Source organism: Oryctolagus cuniculus, chromosome 19 (assembly GCF_964237555.1).
Source record: "Oryctolagus cuniculus chromosome 19, mOryCun1.1, whole genome shotgun sequence".
Classification (NCBI taxonomy): domain Eukaryota; kingdom Metazoa; phylum Chordata; class Mammalia; order Lagomorpha; family Leporidae; genus Oryctolagus; species Oryctolagus cuniculus.
The window spans coordinates 22,369,500-22,387,427 of record NC_091450.1 but is presented as its reverse complement, the minus strand read 5'-3'; the positions used below and the strand labels follow the sequence as shown (position 1 = coordinate 22,387,427).

Genomic DNA, 17,928 nt, shown 5'->3' with positions numbered 1-17,928 from the left:
GAACCAGGGGATGGGTAATTCTGTCTCAACCTCTCTTTCTCAATGTGTAACTCTGCCTTTCAAATAAACAAATAAATCTTAAAACAAAAAACCTGGGAGTGAACCAGCAGATGGAAAACGCCTCTCTCTCTCTCTCCCTGACTCTCCTCTCTCTCTGTGTGGCTCTTTCAGATAAATAAATAAATCTTTAAAAAAAAATACAACCATGAAAAGATCAGTGCATTGAAGATAAATATAACTGAGCCTGAATCCCAGTCCCACCATGTTAAAGTTAAGTGACGATGGCAAGTATGCTGAACCCTAAACCTTTTTAGACCCATACTCAAAAGAATAATTTTATAGTTTTATTAGTACTAGAGATATCATATTGAAAATGCCCAGCAAGGAGCCAGACACATTAGCTGCTATTGCTATAGGTCATTACCATCCACAGAGCACACATCCTTAATGTAGGAAAAAACAAGGCCAGCAAGATGTCCAGGCGTGCAGCTACGGGATGGACCATCTATCTGATCAAGCCATTCTGGATCAGTGTTGGTTTCATGCTCAGTTTCTTCATCTTCATCCTTTGAAGATAAAAAATAAGAACTGAGATTTAAAAAAAAAAAATGGTTTAGTGGGAAAACTGTTGCAAGTGATTATTTCCTCTCAAAGAAAGTCTCCTTAGTCCTAAATCTTCCCTCACCTTTGCTCCATGCCCTCCTCTCACCACAAAGCCTGAGATTTCAAACAGCCATCCCCACTGGGCTCTCGGCCTCCTCCAGACATGGCCCTCCAGCCATCTGTCTCCATGGTAAAGACCACCTTCCAACCGTCAAATCCAAACCAGGGACTTACGTTTTTCTCATCCTCCTTCAAAATGTCAACGCCTGCTGGAGCTGATCAAACCCTTCCTTCTCAAAGGTCTGCCCCAGACACTGCATCATTCCAACTGCAACTCAACTGCCTGGAAGGTGTTCTGCTTGTTCCCGACCCACAACTCAACCTGTCCAAAATGGAACTCAGAGCTCCCAACTCCTCCTCTTGATACTTCTAATTAATGTTATTGGCAACACCAAGATTTTATTTCAATCCCTCTCTATTCAATTCATTTCTTATCATCTGCTTCCCTAATTCCAACCAGTCTCAAAGACTACTGCAAGTATTTGGCACAGTAATTAAGATCCTTATAGTGCAATGTCTGGGTTCAAGTCCTGGCTCCACTTCCAGCTTCTTGCTAATGCATACATATCCAGGAGGCAGCAGGACATAGGTTAAGTACTTAAGTCCCTGACACTCATGTGGGAGACCTACATTGACTTCAGGGCTTCTGGCTCCAGCCTGGCCCAGTCCTAGCTATTGCAGACATTTTGGGAGGATGTGTCTTTGTCTCTCTGCCCTTCAAATAAATAACAAAGAAAACCCAACTCACTTTTCCTGAACAATGTTGCTAGAATCTACTGCTTCTTTTCATGTCTCCTGCATTTTACTGCAGGACACTTTTATAGATTTATTTATTTGGAGCGAGTGCTGTGGTGTAGCAGGTTAAGCCACTGTCTGCAGTGCCAGCATCCCACACGTGTGCCAGTTTGAGTCCTGGCTGCTCAAACTTCCAATCCAGCTCCCTGCTAATATGCCTGCGAAGACAGCAGAAGACAGCCCAAGTGCTTGGGCCCCTGCAACCACATGGGAGACATGGAAGAAGCTCCTGGCTCCTGGCTTTAGCCTGGCCCACGCCCCCCTACCCCAAACCCCATTTCAGCCATTTGGAGAGTAAACCAGCGGACGGAAGAGCTTTCCCCCCATCTCTAATTCTCACTTTCAAATAAATAAATCTTTTAAAAAATTTACTCATTTGAAAAGCAGAGCAATAGAAAAAGAGAGGACAGAGAGACACAGAAGGTGAGAGAAAGAAATCTGTTGGTTCACTCCCCAAAAGGCCAGTTCACTCTTCAAATGGGCCTGATGGTCAGGGCTGGGACAGAAACCTAAAACTCCATCCTGGTCTCCAATGTGCACGGCAGGGACCTAGGTACAGGGGCCATCCTTCACCACCTTCCCAGGTGCACAAAGGACTCAGACATGAGATGCTGGCATTGCGAGTAGCACTTCCCTCCCTGTGCCACAATGGCTGGCTCTGCAGGCTTTTCTTTTTTTTTTTTTTTTTAAGATTTATTTTTATTTATTTGAAAGTGTTACAGAGAGAGAGAGAGAGGCAGAACCAGAGAGAGAGGTCTTCCATCCACTGGTGCACTCCCCAAATGACCACAATGTCCACAGCTGATCTGATTTGAAGCCAGGCACTTCTTCTGGGTCTCCTAAGGATATGGGCCATCTTCTACTGCTTTCCCAGGCCATACCAAAGAGCTGGATTTAGAAGTGGAGCAGCCAGGACTCAAATAGGTGCCCATACAGGATACCGGCGCTGCAGGCTGGGGCTTTAACCTGCTGTGCCACAGCGCCAGACCCCCTGTAGACCTCTTTAAACAAAACAGAAAGCTTTCAGCATCTCATCTCAATGTCATTCCTCAGGAATGACTTCCTCCCTGACTATATCAGGTTCTTGAGCTCATAATAACACATGCATTTTCCAAAACCATACTTGACAGCTGTGTGGCTGTGTATGCACTGCATCGACCCCGGCACTGTGAGAGCCGCTTGTAATTCCCAGCACACAGATGGAGGTGAAGAATGAAGCAAAGGATGGTAGAACTGGGGATACTGCTCCACTGTTGTTACTGCTGTTTCACATGCTCTGATTATAACAAATACCAAATATTCAACGAATTAAACTCAAGGAGAAAAAATTCAATACTCACATCCAACTTGAGTAGTTTTTCAATAACAACTTCCAGAATTTCATGCCTCAAAGTTGGAAAATACACACTTATCCTCACTAAATTATGAACGTAACATTCCTAAAGCACAAAACATAAAAAGATAGATATTTCAACAGAGAATATTTTATAATTCCATAACCAAAATATCAGTTGAACTTCTTTTAGTTTAAATACTCAAATAAAATAGGTGATCCAGCAATACAGAAATTGGTTCCTTAAAAAAAATTATTTGTACTATTATTATCATCATCATTTGGGAGACAGAGTGCAAACAAAATGGAAGCAGGGAGGCAGAGGCAGAGGGAAGCTCCAATCTGTTGGTTTACTTCTGAAATGCCCCCCGTGGCCAGGCCTGGATCAAGCCAAAGCTAGGAGCTGGGAGCTGAATCCACGTGTCCTAATTCAGCCACAAATGCTGTCTCCCAGTGTCTACATTAGCAGGCAGTTGGAACTGGGAGCCAGAGCAAGACCTGAACCCAAGTACTCTGACATGGAATGTGTGTGTTTTAACCTCTAGGCCAAATACTTGCCCTTATTGTTTTATATATGTATTATATTCAAATAATTATCCCAATTATCTCTAGTAAATTGAATTTGTAATTTACATACTTCCAAAGAGTTTTTTTTTTTTTTTTAAAGATTTTCTATTTATTTGAAAGTCAGAGTTACACAGAGAGAGAAGAAGAGGTGGAGGTGGGCAGGGAGGGAGGAAGAGGTCTTCCATCTGCTGGTTCACCCCAACTGGCCACAATGGCCAGAACTGCACCGATCCGAAGCCAGGAGCCAGGAGCCTCTTTCAGGTCTCCCATGTGGGTGCAGGGGCCCAAGGGATTGGGCTTGAGCCATCTGCTACTGCTTTCCCAGGCCATGGTGGAGAGCTGGATTGGAAGTGGAGCAGCCGGGTTTCGAACGGGCGTCTCGAACTGGCACCCACCCTTATGGGATGCCGGCACTGCAGGCGGTGACTTTACCAGCTACGCCACAGCGCTGGCCACAAAGAATTTTTAAAATAACTTTTGGGGCCATCATCGTGATGCAGCAGAGTACCAATTGCAACACTGGCAGCCCTTTTGAGGACTGATTTGAGTTCCCTGCTGTTGCTCCATTTCCAGTCTAGCTCCCAGTTAATGCACCTGGGAAAGCAGAGATAGCCCAAGTACTTTGGCCCCTGCCACCCATGTGAGAGACCTGGGTGGCATTCCAGATTCCTGGCTTTGGCCTGGCCCAGCCCTAGCCATTAAGACCATCTTGGAGGGGCAGCACTGTGGCACAGTTGGTTAATCCTCCGCCTGAGGCACTGGCATCCCATATGGGTGCTAGTTCTAGTCCCAGCTGCTCCTCTTCCCATCCAGCTCTCTGCTATGGCCTGGGAAAGTAGTAGAGAATGGCCCAAGTCCTTGGGCCCCTGCACCCGTGTGGGAGACCCAGAAGAGGCTCCTGGCCCCTGGCTTCGGATTGGTGCAGCTCCGGCCGTTGCGGACATCTGGGGAGTGACCCAACGGATGGAAGACCTTCCTGTCTCTCCCTCTCACTGTCTGTAACCCTCTCAAATAAATAAAGAAAATCTTAAAAAAAAAAAAAAAAAGACCATCTGGAGAGTGAATGAATAGATGGAAGATCTCTAACTCTGCCTTTCAAATAAATACAACAAATCTTTAAACAAACAAACAAACAAAATGTAAAAGGAAGAGGCTCCTGGCTCCAGACTGGCCTAGCCTAGGTCGTTGTGGCTTGCTCTCTTTCAAATAAATCAATCAATCATCTTAGATAAAGTTTCACTCCTTCCACTCCATCTAGATGCCTCTTTTCACCTAACTGCCCTGTCTAGGTAAGTGGTAGGGGTGCACATTCTCGTCTTGTCCCACATTTTAGGGAAAAGCTTTTGGTTTTTCACTGAGTATATGTTACCTATGGGGTTTTTCTGTCACAACCACCAGCAAAGATTAAATAAATGGACTAATTACATAACTAACACATTTAAGGCTGATGGTTACATATTAATACCAAAATAAAACACAGATTCTGTTAAAGGTGATCATTGCTTCAGTCTACTTTTCGAAGAGATGCTGAAGCCAGGAGCTTCTTCTTGGTTGGGACCCAGGGACCTTGGCCATCTTCCATTGCTTTCCCAGGTGCATTAGTAGGGAGCTGGATTGGAAGTAGAGAAGCTGAGATTCAAACTGGGGCCATACGGGATGTCAGCACTGCAGGCCGAGGCTTAATCTGCTGTGCCACAATGCTGGCCCTGATGCCAGAATATTCATCATTCAGCATACATTCTCTATGACACAGGAGGCATTCTTGGCTTTATCCATTATTATACTTACTGTCATCTTCATCATTAGAATCTGAAACATCTACGTCACCCTCTCTGATGATCACTCATGCTTTTGAGGAAAAAAGAAAAGGTATTACTCTGTCACTGACCTAGACAATGAACAGCTCTACAAAAGAAAATTAATATTCTCGGAATTCAAAGTGTGATGATTAAATTTACAACTTGAAAAAAAGAAAAACAAGAATTAAAGCAACTACACATTCCTAAATAAGACTTCCTCAGAAGCTCACTGAAGCAAATCACAATGCATAAAAATCACAGCAAAAAATGAATCCAGATACCTCCATAGCGGACTAACATTTTTATTTTTATTTTTATTTTATTTTTTTGACAGGCAGAGTGGACAGTGAGAGAGACAGAAAGGTCTTCCTTTTGCCATTGGTTCACCCTCCAATGGCCGCCGCAGCCGGCGCACCGTGCTGATCCAATGGCAGGAGCCAGGTACTTATCCTGGTCTCCCATGAGGTGCAGGGCCTAAGGACTTGGGCCATCCTCTACTGCACTCCCTGGCCATAGCAGAGAGCTGGCCTGGAAGAGGGGCAACCAGGACAGAATCCGGTGCCCTGACCGGGACTAGAACCCGGTGTGCCGGCGCCGCAAGGCGGAGGATTAGCCTAGTGAGCCACGGCGCCGGCCATAGCAGACTAACATTTGCCAGGACTGGTACCAACACAAGTACTGAAATCTTTCATGGTGGCAGGCTCTCCAATGGGTAAGGGGAAGGTAGTATATTAATGATGAGGAATTTTTTAGGAAAGAAAAATCAGAGCAAGCAAAGAAAAGTCACTTACGAGGTACAAAATGAGAAGCAATCATGCTGAGACATGGCTTGAGGAAGACAGTCTGTGCAGACAGAAGATTACCAAGAAAAGCCAAATACTCTTCTACCACTGTTTGACTTCTATTTAACCATGGCAATTTCTGGAGTTGGGGGAGGGAGATAATGGAAATAGTTTACTGATACAATATATACTATTTTCAAAGTATTGAATTACATACTAGTCAGTGAAATAAATAGCAAACTTACCAACAGCATGTTGATGAGCTGCTCAAAGTCTGGTCAGATACATAATAGAAGAGCGGAATTCTAACAGCCAGTTAATGATCTGGTCATCCTTAATTTGAACAAAGAAAAGTACTTTTATAAATCCCTAAGATAACAGAAAATGCAACTACCTTACACCAGTCATTTATCAGTAATATGCAAACTGGGGGGAAGTCACAAACTTGGAATAAACCAAAGTTGTGTATAAAACAGAAAAGATGTCACAATAAGCTTTCCTGTAGTTAACTCTGCTATACAGGAAAATGAATTAAATGCAATACTTCAACCTGGTCATTTTGTTTGCTTTTAAAAAGTGAAAAAACACCTGAATGAACTTTTTTTTTTTTTTTTTTTTTTTTTTTTAAAGGCACACAGAGATCTTTCATCCACTGGTTCACTATCCAAACGCCCTCAACAGCTAGGGTCAGACCATGCTGAAGTGTGCAGCCCTGAACTCAATCCAGGTCTCCCTCAGCTGGCAAGGACCCAAGCACTGGAGCCATTCCTGCTCACTTCCCAAGATGGGCATTAGCAGGAAGCTGGGTTGGAAGAGGAGGAGTCGGGACTTGAGCCCAGGCATTCGGATATGGGACATGGGCATCCCAAACAGTGTCGTAACCCTGCACCAAGCACCTGCCCTGATAGCTGAGATTTTTTTTTTTAATCAAACTTCATATATTCCCATAGGCTACTTCTTATTTTTTTTTTTTTTAAGATTTATTTATTTATTTAAAAGACAGAGAGTCACAGAGAGGCAGAGAGAGAGAGGTCTCCCATCCACTGGGGTTCACTCCCCAAATGGCCACAATGGCCAGAGTTGGGCCAATCTGAAGCCAGGAGCTTCTTCCAGGTCCCCTACACAGGTGCAGGGGCCCAAGCATTTGGGCCATCTTCTAGTGCTTTCCCAGGCCATAGCAGAGAGCTGGATAGGAAGTGGAGCAGCTGGGGTTCAAACCGGCACCTATATGGGATGCCGGCCCTGCAGGTGGCAGCTCCTCCATTCATTGTTTTTTCCAGCATATTTCTGTGACAAACTTTCACAGGATTGACTGTTTTTCTGATGAAACCCCAAGCAATTTGGCTAAAAATGAAGTAAATCGCAACCATCCACACAATGGTAATTTTATAAAGTCCACAACCATTAAGGATAACACTATTGGTTGAGGCCTGAGGCACAGAAAAAACAAGCTAAGTTAAACTCAAAAAAAGATGAGTAAAATCTATCCTATCCCCTTTCACTTTTTTTTTTTTTTTTTTCACTTTCAAACAGCAAAACCACAAGGCTACCATTTACACTGCTCCACTTTAAAAGTAAACCAGTCACAGACTTTGAAGACTGAACACCGCCTATGAGAAGCAAGCTACTTGTAACAATCCTCTGAAGCAGCAGACACACTAACTCGTGTGGTTCTTGGGGTCTCGATCCACCATCAAAACACAGCAGAACACAAAGAAACTGGCCTTTGTATCCATGAGAGAAGGCAAGAGTGAGGAAGTTTATAGAGCAAGCAATGCTTCTGCTGTCTTCAAAGGGCTGGCGTGAGCATTTTCTAGAGGTCACACTCCTACGAGACAGCAAGGCCTGTTTTCAGAGAACTGAGACTCCTTCAGGACGGCTGGCTATTATGACGAGGAAGTCAACAGATCAAATTGGGGAGCAACGAGCCAAATAAATGAGGACGGCCTGAAAACCAGACCTTTCAACAGATCTGCTACAAGGGCAAGAAACAGGTGGAAGGAACCAGGGATTACTGTTTGCTTATTTTTAAGATTTCTTTATTTAGAGAGATATCTTCCATCTGCCAGTTTCCTCCCCAGATGGCCTCAATGGTCTGGGCTGGGCCAGGTCAAAGCCAGGAGGCAGGAGTTTCAGCTAGATCTCCCACATGGGTACAGGGGCCCAAACACTTAGGCCATCCTCTGCCACTCTTCCCATGTCATTTGCAGGGAGCTAGATTGGAAGTGGAGCAGCCAGGACAAGAACTGGCACCCACATGCAATGCCAGTATTGCAGGCTACAACTTTACCTGCTGTGCTACAATACAAGCCCAGAACAACCAGGAGTATAGAGAGAACCAGGAAAAGCTCCATTAAAGAAGCTGACCTTTCAGCTGGGACTCAAAGTGAACAGCTTTATGGATCACAGCGATGACGGTAACAATGGTAACAGCAATAAACACTAATGCAGCACTTGGGGGCGACACTGTTCTAAGCCGTTAACACACATGAACTCATTTAGCCCTTACAAGCGTCCCATGTGATAGCGACTACTGCGGATCTCATCTTAAGATGAGATCACTGAGGCACAGAAGGGCAGTGACTTGCCCTTGATCACACAGCATTTCCTAGTAAATAAGGGAAGCAGTGTGCCCAGCGCCATGCTTAAACAGGCAGCAAATAAAGTAGGCACAGAAAACTTCTCCCAGCCAAAAGAAGGCACAGGCAAAGGTATCAAGATGCAAAGTAGACCCTGCAGGGGATGAAGCAGCTGCTGAAGGGCAAGCATTTGGCACAGTGGTCATGACACTGCTTGGGCTATCTGCATCTTATATTGGGGCACCTGGGTTCCTGTTTCAGCTTTGCTTTCAACTCGTTTCCTGATCATGCTCATTTTACAAGGTAGCAGGTGATGATCTGGATTGAGTTTTGGGCTCCCATGTTTGGTCTGGTTAAACCCACCTGTTGAGGGTATTTGGGGGTTGACAGCACACAGAGCGATTTCTCTTTCACTTAAGATAATAAAAATAGGGGGTCAGTGCTGTGGTGTAGTGGATAAAGCTGTCGCCTGCAGTGCCGGCATCCCATATGGGTGCCAGTTCAACTCCCAGATGCTCCACTTCCGATCCAGCTCTTTGCTATGGCCTGGGAAAGCAGTGGAAGATGGCCCAAGTCCTTGGGCCCCTGCACCCATGTGGGAGACCCAGAAGAAGCTCCTGGCTTCAGATCACCATAGCTCTGGCCATTGCAGCCATCTGGGGGAGTGATCAAGCAAATAAAAGACCTCTCTCTCTCTCTGCCTCTGCCTCTCTGTAACTCTGTCTTTCAAATAAATAAATAAATCTTTTAAGAAATACAATAGAGAAACATAAAAAGTTATCTAGTGAGATCAAACCTAGAAAAAATGGTGCAGGTCATGCTAAGAAACTGGTCCTTTATTTTTCCATAGGCATTAAATGTGTTAGTACAGGAATGACATAGGTATGTGCTCTAAAGAGATCATTTAGACTACAGTACTGAGGGTAAACAAGGGGAGGGGGAGAGGTGAGGGTAGTTGGAGAAGATAAAGACAGGGGTGGGTGTCGTGGCACAATGGTTAAGACAGCATCTGGGACACCCCACATTCCGCATCAGAGTGCCTGGAATTGAATCTCACCTCTGTTTCTGATCCGGCTTCCTGAGAGTATTCACCCTATGAAGCAGCTGGTGACAGCTCAAGTACTCAGGTCCCTGCCACCCATGTGGGAGACTCAGAAAGAATTCCTGAGGGTCAGTGTTGGGGCACGGCAGGTTAAGCCTCAGCCTGCCATGCCAGCATCCCATATGGGCACTGGTTCATTCTGAGATGCTCCACTTCTGATCCAGCTCCCTGCTTATGCGCCTGAGAAAAGTAGAAGATGGCCTAAATGCTTGGGCCCCTGCTACCCATGTGGGAGACCCAGATGAAGCTTATGGTTTTGGCCTGGCCCAGCCCTGGCTATTGCAGCCATTTAGGGAGCAAACTAGTGGATGGACTGTAACTACTTCAAATAAATAAATAAGTATTTAAAAAGACAAGACAAGGCCGGCGCTGCGGCTCACTAGACTAATCCTCCGCCTTGCGGCGCTGGCACACCGGGTTCTAGTCCCGGTCGGGGCGCCAGATTCTGTCCTGGTTGCCCCTCTTCCAGGCCAGCTCTCTGCTGTGGCCCGGGAGTGCAGTGGAGGATGGCCCAAGTGCTTGGGCCCTGCACCCCATGGGAGACCAGGAGAAGTACCTGGCTCCTGCCATCGGATCAGCGCGGTGCGCCAGCTGCAGCTTGGCGGCCATTGGAGGGTGAACCAACGGCAAAGGAAGACCTTTCTCTCTGTCTCTCTCACTGTCCACTCTGCCTGTCAAAAAAAAAAAAAAAAAAAAAAAAAAAAAGACAAGACAAAATCGAAACAGTCCCTGATGGCCCTCTGTCCTGGGCCTGTGACGTTCTGAACTAGTTCTGTTCTCAGCTGTGGCCGAGTACAACACATGTCCAATAAGTCATCTCGGCTGTCTTAACAGAACAGAAGAAGAATAAAAAGCCACCGAAGAGGCTACTGGAAGAATCCAGGTAAGAACACCAACAAAACAGAAAGACTTGAAAGATGTTTTCCCCTGGCAGGTTCCTAGTTCAAGAAGTAGTGAGCAATAAACAGTTAGGCAGATAAAGAAGGCTACGGAAGGACTTGGTCAGGGACATAGAAGTGAATTTAATGCTAGGTTTAGAGTACCTAGGACAGCTTTGGGTAAAAACACCCAACCAACAGTTAAGAAACAAGTCTACAGTGCACAAGAGCAATCTGAGCTGAAGACCCAGATGTGGGAGTTATTAGGATACAGGTAGATTCCAAAGCCTTGAGGGCACAGAAGAATCTGCCACAAAAAGGGTTACGTTGAAACCAATCAATACCAAATTTAAGGAGAACCTACCAAGGTAGTGATTAGAGAGAAGTGATCATGAGACAGCAAGATCAGAGACACTGAATGAGAAGTTTTAAGAAGTGGCTGACAATTGTGTCAACTGCCACAAAGCATTAGTACAAGGCTTTAAAAATAAAGTCTGTGTGACAAGTGTCTCAAAGTTTAATTTGTCTACAAAGTATAGCACACCTGGATGGTTATAGACAATAGGTTAGTTTGGTTGTTTTAAACCGAGGCCTGTTCTTCATAAAAATGTTAGCTTGCAACTGGCCCATTTCTAACTTCTGTACCTCTGTTCACTTGAGAATGGCCAAGGCCACCAGACTATGGTTTCTCCTGTCTTCTCCCGGCTGCAGCCACAGGATACAACAGGTGGCGCCAAGGTCAGTGAGGCCATGCTTGACCCCTACCGGGAACAATTGAATAATTGAATCATTACATTTTTTTGTTTCTTTTCTTTTTTTTTTTTTTTTTTACAGGTAGAGTTAGACAGTGAGAGACAGAGAAAAAGATCTTCCTTCCGTTGGTTCACCCCCGCAAATGGCCACCACAGCCGGCACTACGCTGATCTGAAGCCAGGAGCCAGGTGCTTCCTCCCGTTCTCCCATGTGGGTGCAGGGCCCAAGCACTTGGGCCATCCTCCACTGCCTTCCCAGGCCACAGCAGAGAGCTGGACTGGAAGAGGAGCAACCAGGACAGAATCCGGCGCCCCAACCAGGACTAGAACCCGGGGTGCCGGCGCCGCAAGCAGAGGATTAGCCAAGTGAGCCGCGGCGCCAACCTTGTTACATTTTTCAATAAGGTTATTAAAAACCTGGCTGACTAGCTAACTGCTTCTCACTCCAGATGCCTGCTTTCTGCTTGCACAAGCGCACACACATAATCAAATGTCTGATAAAAAGCAGGTTTTGCCTTTAAAAACCCCCCAGCACTGCCACCCGGGGCTGCCTTCTCCGGACTTGCTCTATCAGAGGGCAGCTGCCAGCTGGCTAAGACAGACTCCTAATTTGACCTCAAAAGTCTCACTATGCATTTACTCTGTGTGCCCCACAACATTCTGCTGAAACCAGTGTTTAAGAAATCGCTGGTAATCTTTGTCAGGATAATTACAGCAATCTTGAGTACAGTGGACTTAGATGTGAATAAGAAATGAGACAGTACAGTCAGCAGGGACAGAATACCAGCTGGGGCAGGCACTGTGGAGTAGCGGGTAAAGCCACCTCCTGGAGTGCTGGCACCCCATATGGTTCAAGTCCCAGCTGCTCCACTTTTTTTGTTTTTAAATATTTATTTATTTGAAAGCAGAGTTACAGAGAGGCACAGGCAGAGAGAGAGAAAGAGAGACAGAGAGAGGTCTTCTATCTGCTGGTTCACTCCCCAGATGACTGCAACAGCTGGAGCTGAGGCAATCTGAGGCCAGGAGCTTCTTCTGGGTCTCTCACGTGGGTGCAGGGGCCCAAGGACTTAGGCCATCTTCTACTGCTTTCTCAGGCCAAAGCAGAGAGCTGGATCGGAAGTGGAGCAACTAGGACTCGAACCGGAGTCATAAGGGATGCCGGCACTGCAGGTGGCAGCTTTACCTGCTACACCACAGCACCGGCCCCCTGCTCCACTTCTGATCCAGCTCTCTGCTGTGGCCTGGGAAAGCAGTAGAAGATGGCCCAAGTCCTTGGGCCCCTGCACCCACGTGAGAGACCCGGAAGAAGCTCCTGGCTCCTGGCTTTGGATAGGCAAAGCTCCTGCCATTGCGGCCATCTGGGGAGTGAACCAGCAGATAGAAGACCTTTCTTTCTCTCTGCCTCTCTGTAACTCTGCTTTCAAATAAATAAATCTTTAAAAATAAACAAACAATAACAACGAATTGGGGTTTTATCCCAGGTAATCTACCGCTGTCATAGCAACAAACCACTTTCCAAAACTGGGCAATAAAGAGAGGTGAAACAAAACACACTGAGTTGCTACAACTTGACCTTGGAAACACTGAAGCACTAGTAGCTTGAAGCCCAGTTAGCTCTTGATGTGTTTTTGGTTTGAGCTTGGAGAGACAAGGGTTGCAGGCAGCAGAGGAAGTAGAAAGGATTAAAGCCGGGTGTCCTAACCTCAGTACTGCTGGCAATGGGGCTGGATCATTCTTGGTTGCTGGGGCTGCACTGTCCATGGTGAGAAAGGGTTTAGCAGCATCCCTGTAATCCACTCCCAAATTGTGACAGACAAAAACATTTCCAAACATCACCAAATGTCCCCTAGCGGATAAACGGCCCTGAGTGAGGAGTAAATCCAAAAGAATAACGGAGAGAAAGGTCTGGAGGATAGAACAGAACCAAAAGTGCAAACTAATGTCTGTTCAAAATAGCAGTAACTTTGCTAAGAGTCAAACAAGCAATTAATTACCTTTATGTCTGGATCTGACAGCTGGTTCTTCAACAACCCAAAGTCATTTGTTTCACCCGTAACAAGAATGGGGAGAAAATGAAGTTTCAGTTTCCTGTTAAATATCAACAGCAAGACTTTTTAAGTACACTTTAACATTTGATGAAATCACAAAAGGAGCACTGTGGGGCGGGCAGATGGCCTAGCAACTTAAGACTCTGGTTTAGATGTGCATATCCCCATCCCATAGTGGCGTCATATCTGGGTTCAACACCAACTCTAGATCCTGACTCCAACTCCCTGCTAATGCAGACCCTGGGAGGCAGCAGTGATAGTTCAAAAGGGTTCCTGCCACCCGAAAAGTAGACAGACCAAGATTAAATTCCTGCTCCCGGCTTCAGCCCAGTCCTGACCACTGCAGGCATTTGGGAAGTAAGCCAGGGGATGGAAGTTCACTTTGTCTCTTGGCCTCTCAATTTTGAAAAATAATACTGTATGTTTCACCCATCAGTTGCAGATTATGAATTCATGACCACAGGTTTTTTTTTTAAGATTAATTTTACTTATTTGAAAGGCAGAGTTACAGAGAGAAGAAGATAGAGATCTTCCAGCCACTGATTCACTCCCCAAATAGCCACAATAGCTGGGGCTGGGTCAGGCAAAAGCCAGGAACTTCATCCAGGTCTCCCACATGGCTGCAAGGGACCAAGAACTTGGGCCAGTTTCTACTGGTTCCTCAGGCACATTAGCAGAGAGCTGGATTAGAAGTGGAGCAGCCAGGACTCAAACTGGCACCCATATGGGATGCCAGTGTTGCAGATGGCAGCTCAATCCACTGAGTTTTATTGCTAGCCCCAGGACTACAAGATTTTAAAAGGCAGGCCAGCATTGTGGCACAGGGGGTTAAGCTGACATCTGTGATGCCAGCATCCTACACCACAGCACTTCAAGTCTCAGGCTGCCCCACTTCCAGTCTTAGTTCCCTACTAATGAGCCTGGGAAAGCAGTGGAAGTTGTCCCATGTACTTAGGCCCCTGCCACCCACATGGGAGACCTTGAGAGAGTTCCAAGCTTTTGGCTTTGTCCTGGCCTAGCCCTGGCCATCACAGTCATTTGGGGAATGAACCGGCAGATGTAAAATCTTTCTCTCTCTCTCTTTTAGTCACTGTGCATTTCAAATAAATAAATCAAACAAAATTTTTTAAATACATGTTAGTGGAACCAGAGGCTTGGAAAAAATAAACAACTATAAAGCCTTTTATATTTAGTTGCATTTGATTATGATAGTCGATACTCCTGAGTTTCAAAAAATGAGAGGAAAACTGAACAGGTGACAGCTCAAGTAGATTGGTCCCTGCCACCAACATGGCAGACCTAGTTTTGAGTTATCAGCTCCTGGTAGCCCCAGCTGTGGCAGGCATTGGAGAAGTGAACAAGCAGATGGGAGCTCTAACTCTAATAAGTGAATAAATATTTATTTTTCAAAGAAAAAAAAAAAAAAACCTGCTGCAGTTAGGCATTTGAAAGGCACAGCATTTAAGTCGCTGCTTGGGATTTACACATTCCCGTCAGAGCGCCTGGGTCAAGTCAGGCTCTTCTGCTTCTGATCCAGCTTTCTGCGACGTGCATCTGGAACACAGCAGATTACGGCTCAAGTGTCTGGGTCTCTGCCACCTTGGCTTTGCTCGGGCCCAGCCCCAGCTATTGCAGGCATCTGGGGCAGTGAACTAGGGGATAAAAGATTTCTAGGTTTTTCTCTCTCTCTCTCTTTCAAATAAAATGAAAATACATTGTTAAAGAATAACATTTTTAAAAACTAAAAACAAACTGTTGTGATGATCTAATTTTGGGAACTAAGACAGGATCTATTCACATGCATGGACATAAGTGGATATTATATATAAATGTACAGTTATGTACGTTTTCTCCTTACTGCTGAGATTTGGAAGGATCACTTGTAAGCTAACACAAAAACAAATAAACAAAAATGCTTACGTAATTCCTGAAGAAATAAAACCTTTCTAATGGTATTTTATTGGAGCAGTTGCTAAAGTTTGAAAAATATTGTGTAGGGGCCACCACCTGCAGTGCAGGCATCCCATATAGGCACCAGTTCGAGTCCTGGCTGCTCCACTTCTGATCCAGCTCTCTGCTATGGCCTGGGAAAGCAGTAGAGGATGGTCCAAGTGTATGGGCCCCTACACCGACATAAGAGACCAGGAACAAGCTCCTGGCTTCAGATCAGCCCAGCTCCGCCGTTGCGGACATTTGGGGAGTGAACCAACGGATGGAAGTGTTCTGTCTTTTCTGCCTCTGCCTCTCAAATAAATAAATCTAAAAAAAAAAAAAAAAAAAAAAAAAAAAAAAAAAAAGACCCTATGTAAATAAAGCATTTGAAGAGGAGAAACCTCAGCAAAGACATTATCACTCTCGTTTTGAGCAGAAGGCATCATACATCTTTTTATTTCAATGCTGGTATCTCACATTTCAGTGTATCTACTAGTCCTGAGCAGAAAGCTAGAATAACTGTATTCTGACCAACAAAAACCAAACCTCCTCTTACCTTTTTGTACTTCAGTAAGACTTCCGTCACTGTTCCACCAAATCTGACAGTTTTTCTCAGAGGAGAATTGAAGAAATCACTCTCTATTGCAAGCATATCTGAAATCCTGTAGAATCAAGATCACCAAGCTATTACGTTCACAACAGACAATAATAAAAACGGTAACAGCCAACATTTATTGAAACAACATTGTGTAGAGGGAATACTGCTAAGGCCTTCTAATTAGACACCTGCTTCCACTCTTATGCCCCAACAATCCATTCTTAATTCATCAACCTAATGATCTTCCTGCTGCACTTAGAATAAAAATCCAAACTCTTGCATTAATCCTACAAGGCTCTACCATTAATTTGGCCCCTGCCTACGACTCTGACCTCACCTCCAATCACCCGTTTTACTGCAGGCATAGTGTCCTTTCTGGTCTTCAAAGTTCCCCAGCTGGTTCCCATTTCCCCTCCTGCTCATTCTACCAAAAACACACTTTCCCCAGACCTGTGTGTGGCTGAATTCCTGGCTTCATTCAAGGTGAAGTTCACATGTCAGAGGCCCTCCCAACCAGAAATCTAGAGCACCCAATGGGTCCCCCCCCCTCCCGTCACCCTGTTCCATTTCCTTACAGCACTGCTCTCGGTCTGACGCCATCTTGTTCATGTACTCGTCTTTCCCCACCTAGACTGTACACTCCGGTCGAGAGCAGGAGCATCAGTCTCTCTGGAGAGACTGCTGTCCCCCGATGCCCAACACAGTGAGGAGGCTTATGAGGGACTATGAACGATACTACGACACGTGTTTTACAAGGTTTGCTTCATTTAAACAGCGCAGACTGGGGCAGGGACGCAGCATCCTTCTAAAGACTGCGAAAGCTAAACCTCAACGTGTTTTATGGAGGTTGGGACTTGCAAGATTGGGCAAGATTAAGACGGTTAAACACACAGGAGCGTCGAAACAGATTTCAAACAAGGTTTCAGGATTCAATTTGCCATCAGTGACAGCATCTAGATGAAACCCCAAACAGGCCAGAGAGCCCCTTCCACATCCAGACGAAGAAGCGGGAGGGAAGACAACGCAGTACCCGGGCTGGGACGCTGAGGGGCCCGGTGGGGAGAATGGGGACCGTGCACACTGACAGCCCTACTTTTCCAGATCCCTTTTACTTGCAATGCCTACGAGGAACGGTCTCGCTCTTCAGAACCTACGATGCCCCTCTACCGCCCACCTCCTACACACTCCATTAGCTTTGTCTCAGATCCCTCCACATCTGCTCCCCCCAAACCCGGCCCTGGGCTTTGGTCCCAGACGCGCATAAGGAAGCGACCCGAATCTCACCCAGCTCGCGACGCGCTCAGGTTCTTGACCCCAGAGCTAGAAGCAGCCGCATCCCCCGGCAACCGCGTCTGAAGTAGCGGTGCCGCCATTGGGCCGGACAAGCCAGACTGCGACGCCTCGCGCCGGAAGTCGGGCGCCTTCCCGCTACCGCCCTGTCCCGGAAGAGGCGTGTGCGAGCAGCGGGCCTTCAGCCAATCAGGACCCCACGAAGAGAGAGCGCTCCTTGAGCTCGGCGGGCTAGAGCGCCGCCCAAGCCGCCTTCGCAACTCCGCCCGCGTTAGCCCCGCCTTCTTCCTGGAGGACTTTCTCCGCCCAGAACGGCCGAGCGGACTAAGCGCATCCTCTGCTCCCGGCGGAGGGGAGATACCGAAGCTGGGCTCCGGGAATCCCAAAGAAGGGAGGGCGGGAACTCCCAAGGAGAGCCAAGCGGCGGCTGGGTTCCTCGGAGTATTAGTTTTCTGTAGTCAAACGGGAGAAACGGGAGAGCCTGTCATTTAACCCTCACTGAGCGAAGGGGATTAAAATTCGGCGTTGTGACCCGGGGGCCGAGGCTGTTTACCCACTGCACATCCTCACGGACAGCCCAGACAAGGACATAGGCGTGACAAAGGCATCTACGCCAAAGCCTCAGAGATCCTGGGGATGCGAAATGTGAGGCAAGAAAGGAGAATTTCCAAGAGGCGTTAGCCCTTGAACTTCAGTTTTTAAGTGAGGAAAGGGAATCAGCCAGAACAAAGCAAGGAAGGGCCTTCGAGTCTTAGGAATAGCAGAGGCCGAGGCACGGGGCTCCCAGGATGCTGCGGGACAGCAGCAACT

At 46.4% G+C, this 17,928-nt stretch overlaps 1 protein-coding gene across 1 annotated transcript; it reads right to left on the bottom strand.

Moving 5' to 3' along the window:
• Nucleotides 1–331: 331 nt before the first annotated feature.
• Nucleotides 332–17,709, bottom strand: LOC138843076 (RNA polymerase I-specific transcription initiation factor RRN3-like). Its single transcript, XM_017342474.3, has 5 exons — nucleotides 17,689–17,709; nucleotides 17,113–17,570; nucleotides 15,787–15,892; nucleotides 2,799–2,897; nucleotides 332–566 (listed from the first exon to the last, which is right to left on the bottom strand). Exons 1-5 carry the CDS (start codon nucleotides 17,707–17,709, stop codon nucleotides 411–413), a joined length of 840 nt encoding a protein of 279 aa, XP_017197963.2. The 3' UTR covers nucleotides 332–410.
• Nucleotides 17,710–17,928: the final 219 nt, after the last annotated feature.

Excerpts from the sequence above, each read along its gene's own strand:
- LOC138843076 (XM_017342474.3), bottom strand. The coding sequence starts at position 17,709 with ATGTCCTTGTCTGGGCTGTCC. Across the intron at positions 17,571-17,688 it reads TGTCCTTGTCTGGGCTGTCC|AAAACTAATACTCCGAGGAA; the intron begins GTGAGGATGTGC and ends GTTTGACTACAG. Across the intron at positions 567-2,798 it reads AAAAACTACTCAAGTTGGAT|GATGAAGATGAAGAAACTGA; the intron begins GTGAGTATTGAA and ends TTATCTTCAAAG.